This window comes from Esox lucius, chromosome 7, assembly GCF_011004845.1.
Source record: "Esox lucius isolate fEsoLuc1 chromosome 7, fEsoLuc1.pri, whole genome shotgun sequence".
NCBI lineage: Eukaryota > Metazoa > Chordata > Actinopteri > Esociformes > Esocidae > Esox > Esox lucius.
Window position 1 is genome coordinate 47,090,103 of NC_047575.1, and position 21,888 is coordinate 47,111,990.

Here is a 21,888-nt window from a genome sequence, read left to right on the forward strand (position 1 = left end):
TGTGCGTGCGTCCTAGGTGGCGCCAAGCCTGAAGGTCATGAGGACGACCATGAGATGGTCAACATGGAGTATGCGTGTGACCACTGTCAAGGCCTCATCGTAGGCAGCAGGATCAACTGCAACGTCTGTGAAGACTTTGACCTCTGCTTTGGCTGCTACAACGCTAAGAAATACCCGGACAGGTATGAAATACCCGGGCCGGTAACTCGCTGGATCAGGGTGCAGAGTTTCGGAAACACTTCGTGCGACGGTTCATTGCTTGTTGTGTGCACAAGTCTTTATAATGCCTGATGTGTAGCGCTTAGTGTTGTATGTCTCCGTAAGCTAGAAATCAGGTGGTTTGGACGCTGTATGTTGATTGGCTGAACGCCGTGGTCTGTGACACCATACACTGTACCACGGCTTTGCCAGCACAGAACCTTCTTACTGCTCTAATTGCCTTACAGTAGTCATAAGGGTTTGTGGTGTATGGTCAGCATCCCATGGCCACATACCACACCCCCTCGTGTCTTATTGCTTAATGTCTTTACTAAAATCTGCCAGTGGCTAAAGCTGGTGTCTGCCTGGGTAGGACTGACTGCATGACTGTGCAGAACCCATCATATCCTGTCTCATGTCTGATCCTCCAGTCACCTCCCCACCCATCGGATCACTGTGTACCCCATGGTGACCATCCGGATCAGTGACCGCCACCGACTCATCCAGCCCTACATCCACAACTACTCCTGGCTGCTGTTTGCTGCCCTGGCCCTCTACACCTCAGGTAGCGAGAGGTTAACCTGCCCTGGCCCTCTACACCTTAGGTAGCGAGAGGTTAACCTGCTTTGGCTCTCTTTCGGCTAGAAACGATGAAAGGGAGCATTGAGTCATGGTGTCGGGGCTATTCAACTCTGGTCCTTTTGGTCTTTTTATGCAATTCTTCTGGCCATTCTAGGACCCAAGCTGAAGACCCATGCGACTGTCAGTCCATATAACAACACAGAAAATGCTAGCCAGTCATAACACTGCGGAAAACCCTAGCCAGTCGTAGCACTTGGGAAAGCGCTAGCCAGTCGTAGCACTTGGGAAAGCGCTAGCCAGTCGTAGCACTTGGGAAAGCGCTAGCCAGTCGTAGCACTTGGGAAAGCGCTAGCCAGTCGTAGCACTTGGGAAAGCGCTAGCCAGTCGTAGCACTTGGGAAAGCGCTAGCCAGTCGTAGCACTTGGGAAAGCGCTAGCCAGTCGTAGCACTTGGGAAAGCGCTAGCCAGTCGTAGCACTTGGGAAAGCGCTAGCCAGTCGTAGCACTTGGGAAAGCGCTAGCCAGTCGTAGCACTTGGGAAAGCGCTAGCCAGTCGTAGCACTTGGGAAAGCGCTAGCCAGTCGTAGCACTTGGGAAAGCGCTAGCCAGTCGTAGCACTTGGGAAAGCGCTAGCCAGTCGTAGCACTTGGGAAAGCGCTAGCCAGTCGTAGCACTTGGGAAAGCGCTAGCCAGTCGTAGCACTTGGGAAAGCGCTAGCCAGTCGTAGCACTTGGGAAAGCGCTAGCCAGTCGTAGCACTGCGGAAAACGTGACCGGCTTGATGAAGTGGTAATTGAGGTCTGTGTCCATTTTGTGTTCACCTCAGACATGAGCACGGAGAAACAGCAGGAGGGTGAACCTCTGCAGCCCGACACCGTCACCCAGGCCTCCGCCCTGCAGACCCGCTGCTCACAGCTCGTCACGGAGTGCTTGCTCAAGGGACAGACGGGTAAAGGTGGGCCTTGCAGCTACTGTACACCTGGTTAGGAGGATAGCTTTCAACTCCGTCGGAACGGTAGCGTGCTAGCTCTCCGGCCTCTCCACGTGAACATTCTCTGTGTGTTCATGTGCAGGTCTCCGATCCTCTGCCCTGCTGTCCCTGCTCTCCTCCAATGGGTCTGCATCGGAGAGCGAGTGTCCCGAGTCCCCCTCCCAGGACCTCAGCACCAACACCATCAGCACCACGGAAGACACTTCCTCTCTGCCCGGCTCCACCGCCGCTATCTGCTCACCACCGCCCTCTAGGGACAGGGTGAGTTTCAACGCCCGGGCCTTCTGAGAAAAACAGGTGTATCTCCTTAACTGCGCTGAATAAAGGAAGTCAAATTGAGATTCTCGTTTTGACTTTCCGACTTGTGTCCCTGTTCCAGGCCAGTTGTCTTTGGTTGTGGTTTTTATGCAACGCACACTGTTTATCTTGTTTCTGTTCTCCTCTGGTGATCTATTAGAGCAAAGACCTTGTGAAGGATGTGATGTTGCCCCCTGCTGCCCTGGAGGTGTGCCCCGCCACAGATGGAGAAAGAAGGGGGGAGGAGGGGAAGAAACTGGTGAAACAGGACACCTTGGACTCCAGCCTCAGCCAAACCCCCTCCCTGTCCACTGAGGATACACTCTCCCCTGTCATCAGAGGTGAGGACGGGACTTATAAAATGCCTACTATTTTTACTGAGCTACATTTCATATGAGGAAATCAGTCAATTGAAATACATTTATCTGACCTTTATCTCTGGATTTCATGAGGGAAATATGCTTATTGGGCTTATGGAACATTTCCCATCTTTTTGCCAGCTTGTAATACATGAGTCTTCACATGTGGTTTATATTTTCACACGGTGTCTCCGAGCGTACTGCGTAGAAAGCGCCACGCTAACTGTCTCCTTGTATCCCCCAGTTCCCGAGTCTGGCTCAGAGACCATCACCTCCCCAACCGCGGAGGACGTAGAGGAGATGCAACAGATGATGAAGGAGAGTGATGCCGTGGCGGGGAAGATGGCCAAGGTCCCCATACAGGAGCACGTGTTTGCCGAGTGCTCCAGAGAAAGGATCCTGGGTCTGCTGAGCAGCCATGCTGCCTCCCGCCAAACCGGTGAGACGGTGACCAGGAACGGCAGACAAGCTGCACACACTACTGGCTTTGTCTGATGGAAGACTTTGTGCTTTGTTGCTTTTATGTGGTATTGCCGAAGTTGCCCTTTGACCAATGTCACCCCCCACCTCCTTCCAGGGCATCACTCTGGCGCTGTCCAGCCTGAGCCCATCCTGCCCCAGCTCTTCAGGGGTGGTCGTGTCCAACGCCGGGTGTCTGAACGAGACCTATCACCTGACCCTGGGTCTGCTGGGGGCAGCTCCTGCTGAGGATTCCCCCCTTGGAGGCCGACTGCTGCCGTCACAGAGGGCACTGGCCGAAAAGTACGAGCTGCTCACCCCCGGGGAGGGGGCTGTGGACCGGGCCAACACCCAGGGCTGGAAGACCACCCAGCTACTCTTCAGCCTGGGTGCCGTCTGTCTGGACAGGTGAAAACGTGGCGCCGCCAGCGCGTAATAATAGCGAACATCTCCTGTTCTTTATTGTTAAACAGGAAAGAACAGCTGGATATGGACCGTCTTTTTTTCCTCAGAAAGTCGCTGGATGTCATTTGTCTCTCTCTGTTGTGCTGTAGTCGCATCGGTCTTGACTGGGCATGCTCGGTGGCGGATATCCTTCGGAGCTTGAACGCCTGTCCCCAGTGGAGCGTCGTCATAGCGGCCTTCACGGACCACTGTGTCCGGAAGTTACCACATGCACTCCGACGCACCAACCTCTTCACCCTCCTGGTGCTGGTGGGCTTCCCTGAGGTACGGGCTGTTTCGTTTACCTGGCCCAAGACAAGCTGGGTGCGAGTGTTTGCTTGGTGAGGAACCGCATCTGTACTGTGCCCTGTGCTGTCCTAGGTGCTGTGCATGGGGACCCAGTCGGTGTTTGTGGACAATGCTAACGAGCAGCACCACATGATCCTCCTCAAGCACTTTACAGAGAAGAACCACGCGGCCGTGGTGGATGTCAAGACTCGCAAGAGAAAGACCGGTGAGAGGACAGCCGGTACTGCCTGGCCGTGAGAGGAATGGGAAGAGGGACAACCTGGAAACTTGATTTATCACTAATCAAGCTTCCAGGTGTAGGTTCTGCTTGTTTGTCACAGTTTCAAAATGTTTAGTGGAAAAGGATATGCAGTTTTTTGATGCCACAAAACAGTAAAGGTTGTGATTTAGTTTTCTGACTCTTAACTATTAAGACATTTCAGTTAATTCAAGTTTATTTACAGACTGTAATTTCCCTGGGAAATGTGGGAGGAGCTTGGGTATCATCGTGTTAACATTTAGTGAATAAAGGAGCTAACGTGGCAGCAATTTTACAACCTGGCCAAATTCTCTCAAAGTGCGCCTGACCTCGCCAATGCTCAAAGTTGTTCATTAAGAAATGCAGCTGACATGAATCCTGGTTATGACTGACCTTTTGACCATAATCCCAATCAGACATTCTGACTTACACGTAGCAGTTTTAAGCCGAAATGTGTTTTTTGGTTCAGTGCATCATTGTTCCCCCTTGGTCTTTCCAGTGAAGGACTACCAGCTGATCCAGTCTCAGGAACTCCAGCTCTACGGGGTGCCCACAGCCCAGGCTTCCATGTCCACGGTGCGGGTCAGGCTCCGCCCCAGGCCCAGCTGACCCGATACCTCAGTAACTTCACCTCCATCATCAGCCACCTGCTGCAGGGCAATCTGGACAGCAGTGCCCCAGACGCTGTGGAGGCCTCCTGGGTCCTGTCGCTGGCCCTCAAGGGCCTCTATAACACACTGAAGGTACAGCGGAAATAGACCCACCTCTCCGCCGTTGTCACCCGAACTCATCTGTCCATTTTTTCTCTCTCTTCAATATTACATTTGATGTTACGAAACTGTCGGTTGTCTCCGTCCTTTTCTGCCTCAGCTTTTTCTTGGATATCCGTTCCCAACCTAGTGTGGCTGAATGTTGGTCTTGCCTACTTGGCGTCATGTGCTGTCGTCGGATTAGAACTTCCTCTTGCTGTTGTGTTCTTCCCGCAGAAGCACGGTGTGGCCGAGGCGCAGGAGGCCATCCAGCAGTCTGGTCTGACCAAGCTCCTGGTGAGGAAGTGCAGTAAAGGCACAGGCTTCAGTAAACTGTGGCTGCTCAGAGACCTGGAGATCCTGTCCATCATGCTCATACTCCTCCAAGAGGGAGATCCACAGCATGGCCCAGAGCCAGGAGGGAGACCGAGAGGACAGGGAGCCGGAGAAGGAGCATGATTCGGACCACTCCAGCTGTTGTACCGAAGAACCCGACCCCAATCGCCCTGACCCCCTAGAGGGGCTTGACGAGGAGACTAAGATCTGCTTCCAGGTCAGGATGGATTCGCATGACTCTGCTCTCTGTACTGTATTTAAAACGTCCCTTTAAACATTCATAAATGTGGAAAACTTGTAGAAGCACTCTGAGTAACAATCTGTCTCATTTGTCTGTCTCAGATTACCCATGATGCCTTGAATGCACCTCTGCACATCTTGAGGGCCATGTATGAGCTGCAGATGAAGAGGACGGACTCTTTCTTCCTGGAAGTGCAGAAGAGGTCAGATTTACATCGAGTCACACATTCCTTCATACATCCTACATTCCTTCATACATCCTACATTCCTTCATACATCCTGTTTTCTGGAATCCTGGTTGGAAATCTGAAACAAACAAACCACCATTTCTGAAAAACCTGAGAATGTTTCCTTTTTGGGACCCTGATATTAGGACATGCTCCATTTCAGGGTAATTAATAAAAGTTACTGTTAACGGTTTTGCTCAAGAACAACAAATGTTTTGCCTTGCTTTGCTCTGGGACCTGCCCTAGAGCATTTATGAAAAAGTTATTTGTGACAATCAATTATTTGAAAAACTGAATATCTATCTCTGCCGAGATGGGAGAACCTGCCAGAAAGGCAACTAGTTCTGCAGCACTTCATCAATCAGGCTTTTATTGTGGAGTGGCTGGACAGAAGACAGAAGCCACTCCACAATAAAAGGGAAATGACATTCCACCTGCCGTTTGCCCAGAAAGCTCTTAAAAGACTCTGAGTATGTGGAATAAGATAATTTGATTAGACCAAAATCGGATTATTTGCCTGAATGCCGAGCTCTGTCTGGCAAAAATAAGATACCGCTTATCACTTGGCTAATGCCATCAGTTCAGTGAAGCATGGGGGCATGAGCTGCTCTGCGGAAGTTACCGGAGACTAGTCAAACCTCAGGGATGGATAAAGGTGGCAAATACAGGGAGATCCTTTATGGAAACCTGACCGAGGGCGCCCAGGACCTCCGACTGGGGCGATGAATCATCTTTCAGTACGACGTTGACTCGAGGTGTGTGGCCAAGACAACGTTGGAGTGGCTTCGGGGACAAGTCTGTGAATGTCCTTGAGTGACTCGGCCAATGCCCAGACCTGATTGAACATCTGTTGGGAGACCTGAAGATTGCAGTTCAATGATGCTCCCTATCCAATCCTGACAGGGCTTAACATTATCTATAAGGAAGAGTGGTAGAAACTGCCCAAATCCAGGTGTGCAATCTAGTAGTCATACCCAAGAAGAGTCGGAGCTTTGATTGTTGCCAAAGGTGCTTCTACGAAGTACTGAATTGTTTGAATACTTCACTACAAGTTTTTCTGGTCTCGTTATGGTGTATTGTGTGTAGATTGGCTAAAAAAGAATGTAATCCCTTATAAATTAATTCTTTAACACAACAAAATGTGGCGAAATTGTCTGAAATCTCTGCCTGACTTGTCTGACAACCTGCAGGTTTGACGGGGACGTGATAAAGACGGACGAGACCATCCGGACGTTGGCCCAGAAGTGGCAGCCCACCAAGAGGCCTCGCACTGAGGAGCGGAGCACCAAGGCAGTGGACACGGACATGATCCTGGTGCCCTGCGTGGTAGTCTACTTTCACATTTGACATCTTCCGAAGAATTAGCAACCAGGAAGGTTTCAGAACACGTTGATTGATAACCCTGTCCTGTTTCCCCCCTGTCTTCCCTAACCCCTTTCACCCTCCACCCACCAGTCCAAGCCCAGCCACTGTGACAAGGCCACGGAGGAGACCACGGTGGTGACCCAGAAGCTGATCACCAACACTGAGAGTGACCTCCAGCTGAGCTACGCCAAGCAACGCCGAACCAAGTCCTCTGCCCTACTGCACAAGGAGCTGGACGCACGCAGCAACCGCTCCGTCAGGCAGTACCTGGTGAAGGTAGGTGGAGGTGTTGGTCCTGTGTGGAGGTGGAGATGTGGTCCTGTGTGGAGGTGGAGATGTGGTCCTGTGTGGAGGTGGAGATGTGGTCCTGTGTGGAGGTGGAGATGTGGTCCTGTGTGGAGGTGGAGATGTGGTCCTGTGTGGAGGTGGAGATGTGGGTCCTGTGTGGAGGTGGAGATGTGGTCGTGTGTGGAGGTGGAGATGTGGTCCTGTGTGGAGGTGGAGATGTGGTCCTGTGTGGAGGTGGAGATGTGGTCCTGTGTGGAGGTGGAGATGTGGTCCTGTGTGGAGGTGGAGATGTGGTCGTGTGTGGAGGTGGAGATGTGGTCGTGTGTGGAGGTGGAGATGTGGTCCTGTGTGGAGGTGGAGATGTGGTCCTGTGTGGAGGTGGAGATGTGGTCCTGTGTGGAGGTGGAGATGTGGTCGTGTGTATGTGTGTGTGGGTGTAGGTGTGGTCCGGTCTGGAGGTGTGGTCGTGTGTGTGTGTGTGGTTGAGTATATGCTGTAACAGCGTAGCATTAGGCAGCAACACCGATGTTACAGGTTCGACTCCAGCAAGGATCACATAACTACTAATAACTTAACGTGCTGGTTTCCCAGACACAGAGGAACACATTGGTTTAATCTGCTCTCCCCCTCCACTCGGTTTAATCAGCACCCATAGGCAAAACACACGTACCGACTGCCCTCTCAATGGCTTTGGATGAGCCCCCTCTGAAATGGCCTTTATGTGCCTCTGTTCAGGTGAACCAGGCCATCGCCACCCTCTATGCCCGCCATGTGCTGGCGTCGCTGCTGGCAGAGTGGCCCCAGGGGATGGCGCTGAGCGAGGAGGCCCTGGAGCTAACGGGGGCCTCCCACATGGCCTACATCCTGGACATGCTGATGCAGCTGGAGGAGAGACCACTCTGGGAGAGGGTAAGGGGGGGGGCGTGCGAAATTGCCAACTGAAGACCGGTTTTATGAAAGCGAGGATGTTTTAGTGTGTGATTTGTTTGTGTTGACCACTCGCCTGGTTCTCCCGTCACCAGATCCTACAGAAGGTCCTGGTTGGCTGCAGCCAGAGCATGCTGGGTAGCCTGTCCCTGACAGCGTGCCAGTTCATGGAGGAGCCTGGCATGGCGGTGCAGGCCCGGGAGTCCAAACACCCTTACGACAACAACACCAACTTTGAGGTAGCTACATCCCCCCTGTAGCTGTAAACGTGTCGACAGTGTAGGTTTAGGTGAAAGCATGTGGATGAGATCTTCCATGTGGCTGGTCTTGCTAGGCTACAGCCCACGAGCGTCCGGTACAACCCTCAGCCATTCAGCAGGCACTTCTTTGGAGATGGATAAAAGCTTTTGCTTGTCTTTTTGTTATGGCGGGGGCGGGATGTCACGATGCTGATGGAAGAAGACTTGTTCGTGCTGATAGAATGTAGCCCTTCGCTGCAGAGCCGTTCCGCAGTCATGAACGATGGCGAAGAGCTTCATCTGTTCGTCTGATTCTAGGACAAGGTGCAGATTCCCGGCGCCATCTACCTGTCAGTCAAGTTCGACCCACGTTGTTACACGGAGGAGGGCTGTGACGAGCTGATCATGGCCAGCAGCTCCGACTATCTCCAGGACCTGCACAACTTCAGCGGCTCTCCGCAGAAATGGGCCGACATCGAGATCCCTGGTGAGAGGGGCGGGGAGAGGGGGCGGGGCGGGGAGAGGGGGCGGGGGCGGGGTGGGGAGGGTGGGCGGGGATTTAGATGGGTTGGTGTTCTAGAATCAGGCCCTCAAAGAACATGCGTTGTGTTGGTACTGGGAGCCTGTGCCAGTTGGTGAGTGACTCCTCCATGTTGGCTAGAATCCCATGTGTTATGGGTTTGAATGCCGTTAAAAAAAGCAGCTCTTTGAATACAAGGCTATAATGCAAAAACTTTAAAACTATGATAACTCCGAAAATAAATAGGATAATCAGCAGTTTTCATATGTGCCCTCAAGACTGCTTACTCTTAAAGATTCTGCAGGTTCATTCGGTGTTGGGTAGAACTGTTTTTGTCTACTGTGCCCCTTGCTCATGTTCTGCTGAACGACCTCAAGATAGACTTTATTTTCATTTGCCGTAGCTCAGGGCTCAGCTGTAAAAGGGAACGTGCGTGCGCTCTGTCATGACCGTGACGTGGTTGGCTGACTCTCTCCTCAGGGGATACTCTCCACTACAGGTTCATCTCTGACATGAGCAACACAGAATGGGGATACAAGTTCACTGTCACGGGAGGACACAGGGGGCGCTTCCAGACAGGTCAGACCGCGCACACACTAAAACACACACCTACACACAAACGACTAATGTGCTCTGTCGGAGCCGTAACGTGTGTGAACTGTGAACAGGTTGATTGTAGGGTTGACGTGACGGGTGGACTGCCTGACAGAAATTGCAACAACAGTCCCCCTTAAGAGCCGAGCAGGAATTTAAACCAGGAAGTACAATGTACCCGTCATCTGATGAATTAACTGACATTACGGCAAATGCATTCCATTGGAAGAGCCATGTCAGTTAGCCTAATTTTATTTAACATTGGCTACATTAGGCAATTATTTCATAAGCAGGCTGTCAAATTGCCATGGTTAGAGGTTCCAAGCTGATTTCATCAATTGTACTAAATGTCTGAACAAAGAGACAAACAAAAGCTCTCCTTTTTGCACTCCGTCTCAGGGTAGATATTTACTTAACATTCACTCTTGAAACATACCCTTGGAAAACCGTAGCCCATGTATCAGAGACCGTTAAGCTGTTAACATGACACACGATTTGTTTTACACGTAACTTGACGGTTTTCTCTCTCATCTTTTTACTAAAAGGTTTTGAGATTCTTAAACAGATTTTGGCAGACGACCAAGTCCTCAGCCATCTCCCATTGGCTGACATCTGGGAGTGGCTAGTGGGTGTGGCCTGTCGCCAGACCGGGAATCAGCGACTAAAGGCAATCCACCTGTTGCTCCGCCTACTGCAGTGTCAGTCACAAAGGTGAGGCTCCGCCCACTATCCTGTGTTATTCCTGTATTCGTCTCTGTCTTCGCTCTACCTGGCGTAGTTTAGGGTCAGGTGTTTTAAAGTAACAAACTGTTCTCGGCCTACTGCAGCCCTGAAGCGAACCTGTCACAAATGTTGGATTATACATAATTTATGATCCTTGAAAGCTTTTGTTGAAACCCATTGATTAGCAATGACTGAGAACACGTCCAAATCATCACTATCTGTGTTTCCCACCGGAGCTACGAATATTGATGTCACATAGTGTTTCAGAGAAGACTAATGTCCTGATAGTTTCCATGGTGATGAGGTCACAGTTCTGTTGGAGAATTAGCATGTTCTCCACCCAAGCTGCACCACTTGGCCATAGTTTCATCGTTACCCTGACCGAAGACAGGATCCCGTTTACATTTTAACTGATGCTGTAAGCTACACCAAGATACGGGAGAAATGTTGGTTACCAATAAATAACACCTACATCTTCTATGTCGTCGTTGTTGTTGTTGCGCACGTGCGTGAACTGATGTCTGCTCGTCTTATATCCTGTTTGTCTGTGTCTGTCTAGGGGCTGTGATCTGACCCTACTGAGGCCTCTGTGGCAGTTGTTTGTGACCATGGAGAGTGGTCTGAGTCAGGACCCAACCAGCATCACCGTACTGCTGCCTCTTCACAGAGCCCTGACGGAGCTCTTCTTCATTGCTGAGGCCAGAGCCATGGTGAGACACACACCCACGCACGCACACACACACACACACACACGCATTCTGATGTCCCATTGCAGGACATGATGTCATCAAAGTAGGTTGGTACTTAGTTCTGTATTACCAGAAGAGCTGCTCCTCTGATGCACTTGCAGAAATGCCGGTGTGGAGGAGGCAGGTTAGAGGTGGAGGAGGCAGGTTAGAGGTGGAGGAGGCAGGTTAGAGGTGGAGGAGGCAGGTTAGAGGTGGAGGAGGCAGGTTAGAGGTGGAGGAGGCAGGTTAGAGGCGGAGGAGGCAGGTTAGAGGCGGAGGAGGCAGGTTAGAGGCGGAGGAGGCAGGTTAGAGGCGGAGGAGGCAGGTTAGAGGCGGAGGAGGCAGGTTAGAGGTGGAGGAGGCAGGTTAGAGGTGGAGGAGGCAGGTTAGAGGTGGAGGAGGACGGGAGGGACAGAGAGTGGGGGAGAGGAATGGAGAGGGGGAGAGACACAGCCGCCCCCCTGAAATGTTTACAGGTGCATGGGCGACTATCTGCTCTTCAACCTGTCCTGAATTATAGATGAAAGACCAGGTGAAGGAGTTCATGTGCCACCAGAAAACAATCCGTCCAGCAGGTCTGTTGAACCGTCACGTTGTCTGACGCTGGTGGAATCATGTCACTACAGACCCAGTATATGACTCCCTCTTCACGTTAGATGAATGAACGGGCTTCAGGCCTGACCTGACCTGACAGTTACCTGACCTCTGTTGATGTGTCACTCAGAGAGATTTCTACACATCGCTGCAGAAATGTCTGCCTGCTTGTCTGCCTGTCCGTCTGTCTGCCTGTCTGCCTGTCCGTCTGTCTGCCTGTCCGTCTGTCTGCCTGTCCGTCTGTCTGCCTGTCCGTCTGTCTGCCTGTCCGTCTGTCTGCCTGTCCGTCTGTCTGCCTGTCCGTCTGTCTGCCTGTCCGTCTGTCTGCCTGTCCGTCTGTCTGCCTGTCCGTCTGTCTGCCTGTCCGTCTGTCCGTTTTTCTGCCAGCCTGTGTGCCTGAGGTATCCTAATTATAAGGATATGTTGTTGGATTTCTCTGTCCGTCTGTGTCTGGCCGTCTGCTTGTAGCTAAGGTGAGAATGTGTTTGTTTTTCTGTGGTGGTAGTGGGGAGTTGTCATCATTCTACCAGCAGGGGCCAGTATTGGAACTCTGTAGCACATCAGCCAGTCATTCTGGGTACCATGGAGATAGCCAGACACACTGAGGTGAACAGGAGTCCATCCATCTCTGTCAATACTGTCTTTCAGATTTTTTAAAAATAAATTCCCAGAATCCCCTAATGCGTTTTGTTTTCTACCCAGCCTCTTTGGCACTGACTAACCCTACATCTTTGATGGGCAGTGGGGGGCACTGACGTCTTGTAAGATAAATAGGAGAGGCTTATGATAGGAGGGCAAGACCTTCTCACATACAGGACACATTCAGCCCCAACAGGTACTACTACTCCAGCAGGAAATGTGCTCAGCTCTCTTATAAAGACGTGGTTCTGGTTGGTTCTGGTGAGCTGTGGTATAAACCAGTCGCAGTCACGATACTGCAGGCTCTGGTTAGCTCCCCAGCACCTCAAAAAAACACCCCGGGGCATTTTGGGACAAGTTGTCAGACTGAAAGTGTAGATGTGAAAGGCCATTAACTTCCTGGTGTGCTTTGACAGGTTTGCAATTTGCTGTTACAGTTTGTGAGGCTGCCAACTGTGTTTTTATTAGAAGGACAAGATAGTGGAGCGACCGCTCTTACGAAGAAAATGATGGTCCTTTGAGGTGGAATGCACGGGGGTGTGGGTGGGGGAACATTCATCTTTCCCTAAAAAGTTGCCTGAAGTCTGTCACAGTTCATCGCTCTCTCATAGACCGCAGTTCTTCGGTACAGCAGGTAGCCTAGTGGTCAGAAAAATGTCAAGAACATGTTTTTGGGCAGAGATAATCCCCTTACTTTTGCTTCTTCTGGTGTGTGTGTGTGTGTTCTCAGTCAACGCGTTTATTTGGTAAAAGAAAAATGTCAAGAACATGTTTTGGGCAGAGATAATCCCCTTGCTTTGCTTCTTCTGGTGTGTTGAGTGTTTGAGAGAGCGAGCTTGTCTCCTGGGTAAGTGAACTCAATGGAATCTGGGTTACAGACAGCACTGCTGTATTATAACAATGGACTTTGTGAACTCTGTCCTACTATAGTATATTACACTTTCTCACTACTGCATGCATGCGCACACACACACATGCACATGGACAGAGACTCACACCGAAAGAGACACAGAGATAGACACAGATGCTGTGTTCCCTAAGTCTGGGCACTGGCTTTGCTAGGAGTTGAATATGAAGGTCTGACACACAACGTTCGTAGTAAGAGTTAGGCTTGGTGTGTTGAATAAGGATGTTATATGAAGGTGCAAACACATGGCTGTCACATGGTACACATGTTCACACTGATCATTATCTGGTGTGATGGTGAGCAAGTTGTTGTGTTTTAGTGCCTTTACTTTATTTGGGAGAACTATTTGTAGACATTATAAAGGATATTTATATTTCCTTTACAAACACTATTTGAAGACATTATAAAGGATATTTATATTGCCTTTACAAACACTATTTGAAGACATTATAAAGGATATTTATATTGCCTTTACAAACAGTACCCTACCTAGTTAAGGTGCTGCCCAGTGTTTTATTTATTATTATTATATATATTTTTTCATTTCAAGGAATTATCTCTCCCATGTTGAAATGCTCTGGATGTATACCAGACATAAAAAATACTGATGCTAGATGGACTGCTGATTGGCCAGATCCTTCGCTTGACATTTGATTGGCCAGCCACAGGTTTGAGGACAGACATTTGATTGGCCTCCTCCACCTCTAGGCTTTTTTTCACTATGAATATATTCTTTTTAAGGGTCTTTGGCTTCTATATTTAGTTTTAGACTTTTAACCATTTCTAATCTATACCCAATGATTCTAAAGAACGTAACTTGTTAGATTAGATTTAGATTCGATTTCACTTTATTGTCCTTGAACATGTACAAGTACAGTACAACGAAATGCAGTTAGCATCTAATCAGAAGTGCACATAGAAGGGGCAGACAATTTAACAGTAATAAGTATATGTATATTACAGGTGGAAGGTATGGATGTGTAAAGAAGGCAAATGCAGTACAAATGGCACCGCTAAATGTGCCATTAAGGCCAATAGAGGAGGCAAGAAAATATACAAGTATTAAGTATAGTGGATGTTACCAGTGGGATTAATAGTTGTGTGGGTACAAATGGCAATTTAAAATGGGATTCTAGATGTGCAATCGTAGCAAATTTAAGCAGCAAGGTAGCATTTGGAACCAGGATGCAGAGATAACAGCAATGAGGTCCCAGAGGTAGACGTGTATGTAACAACTGAAAAATGCAAGTATGATGGCAATTCTGAATGTGCAAAGAGGCACATTGAATGTACAAGGTGTATGTACAATTGAAATGCAGGGATGGCAGCGGTGAGGTTCCTGAGGTAGACACCTATCTGTAACAACTGAAAACTTCCTTTGCAATCAGACAAGGACCTTGGAGGACGGCGCGGGGCTTCTTCAACCTCCTCAAAAAGTACAGATGCTGCTGTGCCTTTTTCTTTTTTAGGGGTTATTAGTGCCTCAACTGTCAGAACCCGCCAGGTTTTATAATGGGCATATGTACTTACCGTTCTGTAATATTTTCGGTTTAGGACGCTAGCTTTAATATGTGGTTACTTCTTCCCCAAGATGGTTGAACATATTCTCATGTGTCAGTGCTGGACAACGTGCGTGGTAGATTTGGATCTGGATTCCCAAATGTAGCCTGAGCATGAGAGGGGACATGTTCCTCTTAGAGGCTTGTGCCAAAACGGAATATGAAACCATCTTCCACTTCATCTCAGGCAGCTCTAGGGAAGTGCACCCTGCCGCAGACCGTTCCGGACAACTTACACAGCCGTCGGTGCATCACAACCCAAGACGCGCGTACTTCAGAAGATACGGGCTGCGACAACTAACAGATCCTGTTGATGATGATGATGATGATGACGATGGTGGAAATGCAGTTATGCTAGACTCACTTCCTGCCGGCGTCTGTGTGCGTTCCCAAATGTCAGGCGGTTCACTGAGGTGCTGCCTTCAAAGCTAGGGCTCGTGGTGTGGTTCCGGTCAGAGCTAGAGCGCTATGTAGGCAATAGGGCGCCGTTTAGGCGGCTTGAGAGACTGAGGGATGGGGGGGGGGTATGGATGTCTGGACTGTGTCTCCTAGGAGCCACACCATAAGAGCTCCATTTGGCCCGTCACAGTGAATTCACGGCCCATTTACCCTGGTTTTAGTCTCATCTATGGTTTGAACCTCTCCTCTCGCGTCACAGTCGCCTAACTGGAACTACGGACTCCCTGGGTTCAAGCTGTGTTTGTTTTTGGTCTAATATGTGAGGAGTTGTGGGATGGGCATGTTGGAAATGGGACTGTTGCGTTGGTTCTGTTGCTCCAGACAGGCTCAATCGAGCGCAGCCAAGAGCATCTGTCAGAAAGCAAATTCCAGGGGTCTCTAAATGGCACAGCACTGAAGTCACTGCCTTGCATTTAGCGGTGTCATTATGAGACCAGATTTCTAATCCTGCTTGGGGATTGGCCCAGGAGTCTCCTGTAGTGCGTTGCAATTGGCCAGCGTCGTCTGGGTTTGAGGCGTTAGTAATATAATATGACTGACTTGCCTCACCATTCTCTAGTGATTCCTGTGTGCTCAAATGAGGTAGAAGGTCAGGGCATTTGTTCGTTCCGGCATGTATGGATTCTGGTCCAAACTTTCTGGTTTACCAGGAAGCATTGTGAAGAGAACCAGAACAGCGTCAGATGTGCTTCGGAAGACGTCTTCGAATTGACTTTCCTGAGTTTGCTGGGAGTTGCTGCAATTAAGCTGGGCTTTAATCAATTGGATTGGATATCGCAAAATTGGGGAGAAAAGACAAAAAAAAAACATATACAATCTGAACCCAGTCGTGCAGGTTCCAGGTATTTCGTCCTCGGAATGGGCTAGCAGATTAATTTGATTTGTTTGTCATTTTAAAGGATTTTCCGACTCTTTAGTTCTACATACCAAAGAAAAGCTGTTCTCTGTGTTCAGGTTCAGGAAATCTCTCTTGTCTCTGAGACACTGTGTCTCCGGAATTTCTCATAACAAACTTTGAAATGGATGTGTGTAGACGTAGCACTCAGTTTTTTGGCAGAACTCTGTGGTTTGAAAGCCATGGCACATTCAGTCAGAGAACAGAATGGTCAACAATGTGTGTTGTTAATGACTGTTTGAAAGCTCAGTTGTATCGTTCAGTGTATACTGTGAAAGTGAAGTCACAAGAAGGTATGAACAAGGTCTAGTTACGGATGACAGTCTAGTTCCAAGACACTATGCAGCAGTCTGGGATGGCAGTTCAGACGACAAGTTCAAACGCTGTCTTTTTTTTCTCCAGGAGGAAGGCACTCTCCAGGACTACCTGATGGCCCTGACCACAAACGAACAGCTCCTCGCCCACACAGCACTGGTAAGACCTTCCCGTTCCACCTTGTGACAGAGTTTACATCCCCAGGAACAGGTCATGTGGAAGATTGATGACCTGGCAATGACCTCTACAGTTGCCAGAGACTCACAACTTAGAGAGTCGTGTTCCTGTATTGCCTGTCAGGATTGAGAGTAGCTTGACGTTTACTCAACTTTCTCAGGGTGGTTGTTCGTAGATACTCTTCCATAGTTCCTCCACCAGGCCTAGACTTTTGAATCTTTGGCATAGTGGAGGCTCAGTGCTTCCAAACAAAAGGCACTGGTTTATTTTTCTATTTGATTTCACTAGTGCTGGTGGTACAGTTACTGAAATGGGTTGGAACCTATTGGCCTTCATGGATCTCAGCATTGTAGATGAATGTTTGCCCTCCGGACTCGTAACCAGCCCACGGGTCCGGACTCATCTCGCGGTCTGTTGTCGCCCAGTTCGTTCTGGCTGTGACGTGTCCGAGGGGAATACAGATGGTCTAAATAGCTGTGGTGATATTTAGCTGCTACACACCTCTCTGGTTGAATCACAGGGCTAGTGACACACAGCAGACACATACACTACCCCCCCACCTCACCGCACACTGTGTGTGGGCTGCAGCGTCTGCATTCAGGACTGATGTATTTGGTAATCACCGGCCATTATAATACACCACTGAGCGAACATAATCTCCGCTTGCCTCTGCTTTTGGAGGGGGGGGGGGGGCACAAGGGGGCTGTAGACAAACCGTTTAGTGGGAGGAGTTAGAGGGAGGTTGTGGAGGGCATCAGGTACGGGAGGTGGCATTCCGGGGGCGTGAGTGGCATGATTTTAAAATGCTTATGTCCGACTGTGAGAGCAGAGGAGTGATTACCTGCGTAGGAACTTCTAGCACTTTCCTTCCCTATTCAAGTCGAGTGCGTGTTGGCGTTTCTTTACTTGTTTATTTGCGTGTTTAATCTACGTTTATCTACTCGACCTCCTAAGAACTGGAGGGATTTCATCAGCGTACAGAAGACATTTTCTGGGAGCTGTTGTCCTTTACATTGAACAAGAGGTGAAATGTTGTCCTTTACATTGAACAAGAGGTGAAATGTTGTCCTTTACATTGAACAAGAGGTGAAATGTTGTCCTTTACATTGAACAAGAGGTGAAATGTTGTCCTTTACATTGAACAAGAGGTGAAATGTTGTCCTTTACATTGAACAAGAGGTGAAATGTTGTCCTTTACATTGAACAAGAGGTGAAATGTTGTCCTTTACATTGAACAAGAGGTGAAATGTTGTCCTTTACATTGAACAAGAGGTGAAATGTTGTCCTTTACATTGAACAAGAGGTGAAATGTTGTCCTTTACATTGAACAAGAGGTGAAATGTTGTCCTTTACATTGAACAAGAGGTGAAATGTTGTCCTTTACATTGAACAAGAGGTGAAATGTTGTCCTTTACATTGAACAAGAGGTGAAATGTTGTCCTTTACATTGAACAAGAGGTGAAATGTTGTCCTTTACATTGAACAAGAGGTGAAATGTTGTCCTTTACATTGAACAAGAGGTGAAATGTTGTCCTTTACATTGAACAAGAGGTGAAATGTTGTCCTTTACATTGAACAAGAGGTGAAATGTTGTCCTTTACATTGAACAAGAGGTGAAATGTTGTCCTTTACATTGAACAAGAGGTGAAATGTTGTCCTTTACATTGAACAAGAGGTGAAATGTTGTCCTTTACATTGAACAAGAGGTGAAATGTTGTCCTTTACATTGAACAAGAGGTGAAATGTTGTCCTTTACATTGAACAAGAGGTGAAATGTTGTCCTTTACATTGAACAAGAGGTGAAATGTTGTCCTTTACATTGAACAAGAGGTGAAATGTTGTCCTTTACATTGAACAAGAGGTGAAATGTTGTCCTTTACATTGAACAAGAGGTGAAATGTTGTCCTTTACATTGAACAAGAGGTGAAATGTTGTCCTTTACATTGAACAAGAGGTGAAATGTTGTCCTTTACATTGAACAAGAGGTGAAATGTTGTCCTTTACATTGAACAAGAGGTGAAATGTTGTCCTTTACATTGAACAAGAGGTGAAATGTTGTCCTTTACATTGAACAAGAGGTGAAATGTTGTCCTTTACATTGAACAAGAGGTGAAATGTTGTCCTTTACATTGAACAAGAGGTGAAATGTTGTCCTTTACATTGAACAAGAGGTGAAATGTTGTCCTTTACATTGAACAAGAGGTGAAATGTTGTCCTTTACATTGAACAAGAGGTGAAATGTTGTCCTTTACATTGAACAAGAGGTGAAATGTTGTCCTTCATATAGAACATCACAAAGGAGTTCTCATACCTCAGTGAACTTACTGCTTAAAGATTGTAATTAACTCCTCTATCTGTCCTTCACTCTCACACTCTTGCTGTTAGTCGTGCTGCCTCACCCCCTCGTCATTCCCTCTCCCTCACCCCTTTGTCTGTTACATCCTCTCCCTCATCCCCTTTGTCTGTTACATCCTCTCCCTCATCCCCTTTGTCTGTTACATCCTCTCCCTCATCCCCTTTGTCTGTTACATCCTCTCCCTCACACCCTTTGTCTGTTACATCCTCTCCCTCACCCCCTTTGTCTGTTTCACCCTCTCCCTCATCCCCTTTTTTTATCATGTCCTCTCCCTCATCCCCTTCTCTCTTTCCCTTATTCATTCACTCACCTTGGTATCCTGTTTTACTGTGCAGGCTCTGAAGAACATCGCTGCCATCAGCCTGGCAATCAATTACCCCAATAAATCCACCAGGCTGCTCAACACCTCCCCTTGAGTACGTTGGGGGAGACTGTACCGAGGAGGAGGAAAAAGACGGATAGCGACTTGGAACGGGCGTGACATCTTCATGTCTTTTCTCTGACAGTTCAGAAAGAGGGATGAAGGGTGAGAAAGAGGGAGGGAGAGAGAAATGAAGACAAACACACTGAATAATCCCTGAAACCACACAACTCACTTCTCCCTCCCCCACCTGTCCTCTCTTTACCCCTCCCCTGTCCTCTCTTTACTCCTCCCCTGTCCTCTCTTTACTCCTCCCCTGTCCTCCCTTTACCCCTCCCCTGTCCTCTCTTTACCCCTCCCCTGTCCTCTCTTTACCCCTCCCCTGTCCTCTCTTTACCCCTCCCCTGTCCTCTCTTTAACCCTCCCCTGTCCTCTCTTTAACCCTCCCCTGTCCTCTCTTTAACCCTCCCCTGTCCTCTCTTTAACTAGTCACTTGGTAACAAATCACTGCTGTGTTGTTATCCTTTTGCCTTAAGGTTAATTCAGGGTGTAGTTTAGTTCCTGTTGGTGTTTCTCTTGGACCTCTGTCTGTCGGGGATACACAGCCCAAACAGACATCCCTCCAGATATCCCAGACAACCCTCTCTGTATACGTCTTCTATTCTGTTGTTCACAGCTTGAGCTGGGCGTAGAATTCGATTATGTCTAAAAAGCCAACAGTCCAATATTTTACAGGTCGGTCCGTGCATCTCTGGACTACGATAAGTCGCCATAGGTACAGTTCATATGGGCTTCATCGGAGGGGGTGACAAGCCTGGCTTACAGTGTGATGTTTAGGATCTGTTTACGTGAAGGTTCTGGAACAGCCCCTGTGCTAAAGGACAATGTGTGTGCCAAATTCTACACTTCAGGAGATTTTTGTTTCTTTTGTTTCTGTTTTTTTTATACACAAAATCCACGTTGGTTTTAGAGGTCACCTTGCCTGGTCCCCTGGTACCCTGGTACCCTCTGTCTCTCTATGTGGAGAATGTGGAGCAGAACTAAAAATACTAGTACCGTTGCAGCCCAGGAACTGACAGGACATTTCTATGGAGACTCCTGAACCTCTCATTTGTCACCATCCAGAGAGAGAGAAAGAGAGAGAGGGGGAGGATGAGGAGAAGAAAAGAGGAGATGGAGAGAGAAAGTGACAGAGAGAAGAGGAGAGGGAGAGTAGAGTCCTCAGCTGCTCTGTTCTGAGCTAGATTCTCAGCGGCTTCCTATCCACAGCTTTTTTCTGTGAAGATGGGGGGGGGGGGGTCATCTTTCTGGCAATATATCCTTCACTTAAAACAGTCGTACAGGGTTACCCTGGCAACACCTCCGTGAGACTTACGCAGTGTCACATTCACACATCGACAGGGCAGGTGAAGTTTGTGTGTTCATCTGGGTGTTGTGTGTGGGTGTGTTCACAGGTAGGCTCTGGGTCTTAATGGCACTTGTGGTTGTTGTTAATGGCAGGGGGACACTTCCAGTGGTCAACCCTCAAACTGCCTTTTATCCACATTCACCTGTGTAATCGTTTTTGACCAAAATCCCACAAGTAAAATATTATAAAAGAATGGTAGACCACTAGGAGAAAAATGGCCGCCCACCGTGGAGCTTTCTGAATGCATGACAGTGATAATGTATTGGTGATAATGTATTCATGGGGGGTTTTGAAAGGGTCTTGACTTTGGCTGTGTTCTATGTTGTAGATTATAAGGAAATGCATCGGCTTAGTATTTTCCTGCTTCTGGTAGCCACATCAGCAGTGTGTGATGAAGGCCATTGTACAGTGTGCACACACACACACACACACACACACCAGTTTATTATGGTAGCTTGGTAGTCTGCATTGAATGTGCTGTAGTCATCCTCTAGCTGTGCATGTTTATTGGCCTGGTGGTGGATGACTGATCTAGGAGACTCAGGATGATGTTTCGTGACCTCCATGTGCATTACCTCCACCAATCACATCTCTGGATGTTTGTCCCAAATCACATGGCACGTTGAGGTTAGCGTGTGGTTCTGATGTGGTGATGTGATTGGTTGCGGTCAGATCGGTGTGTGAGCTTTCTGGGATTTGTTCTCATCACAAACGTGTGAACCATGCTATTTTAATTTCTTCTAGATAGTCGTTTTTATTCTTTTTGTTTTGTTCTTTAAATAGTCCTGATCAAATACGAAAGCTCTTTATTTTAAAATGGCTTCCTTGAGATGACTTGGATGAATGTTTCTGTTGTGGCGTTATTTAGTTATTGGGGATCCATGTTATTTCTGTTGGAGTTTTTCGTATGTGGCATAATTGAAAAGGAAATCCAACGGATCGTGTATGCCAAAGAATACCCTTTTTGTCAAAGCATAATATGTCTTTATATATCTCTTCCAACCCGAGCTCATTGAGCCTCCTGATGCTGTGTTGCCACACAACTGTTTATTTTGTACCGTACTGTTATTGGGGTGAGGTTAAAAGGGGGTTGTTGGGCACTAGCTGATTATTACACAGGCTGCTGGTTCGCAAGTGTTTTTGTTTACACAAGTGTCAACCACGACCTTTTCAAAATGGTGGCTGCATGGTCACGTAATCACCATAATGGCGGCAGCCTCGGGCATCTCTACCCTCCCAGAGAATCCAGTTGAACAACGCCTCACTTATCTACAATGTGCCTACAGTTAATTGATAGTAATAATAAAGCAATCATAATTTAACTCATATTTTCATTGTAAAACTCTTTATCAAGTATATTTTTTAAAGAGAAATATATTGTTTAATTTTAGCTTTTTTCTATCTTTT

The 21,888-nt window shown here is 48.1% G+C and overlaps 1 protein-coding gene across 1 annotated transcript in view; it reads left to right on the plus strand.

The window, feature by feature from the left end:
* The window catches only part of zzef1 (zinc finger, ZZ-type with EF hand domain 1), a 39,326-nt gene extending 19,942 nt beyond the window's left edge, over positions 1-19,384 (plus strand). The window contains 25 exon segments of the mRNA XM_034293357.1: positions 17-182; positions 630-763; positions 1,605-1,733; positions 1,852-2,030; positions 2,227-2,407; positions 2,670-2,836; positions 2,838-2,864; positions 3,003-3,292; positions 3,439-3,613; positions 3,710-3,842; positions 4,375-4,436; positions 4,475-4,618; positions 4,862-4,999; positions 5,001-5,177; positions 5,303-5,403; positions 6,618-6,753; positions 6,883-7,068; positions 7,816-7,989; positions 8,103-8,246; positions 8,565-8,733; positions 9,247-9,345; positions 9,906-10,071; positions 10,643-10,793; positions 16,267-16,338; positions 19,048-19,384. Of these exon segments, the coding sequence (XP_034149248.1) occupies positions 17-182; positions 630-763; positions 1,605-1,733; positions 1,852-2,030; positions 2,227-2,407; positions 2,670-2,836; positions 2,838-2,864; positions 3,003-3,292; positions 3,439-3,613; positions 3,710-3,842; positions 4,375-4,436; positions 4,475-4,618; positions 4,862-4,999; positions 5,001-5,177; positions 5,303-5,403; positions 6,618-6,753; positions 6,883-7,068; positions 7,816-7,989; positions 8,103-8,246; positions 8,565-8,733; positions 9,247-9,345; positions 9,906-10,071; positions 10,643-10,793; positions 16,267-16,338; positions 19,048-19,128 (3,581 nt within the window). The 3' untranslated portion in view covers positions 19,129-19,384.
* The last annotated feature ends 2,504 nt before the right edge of the window (positions 19,385-21,888 follow it).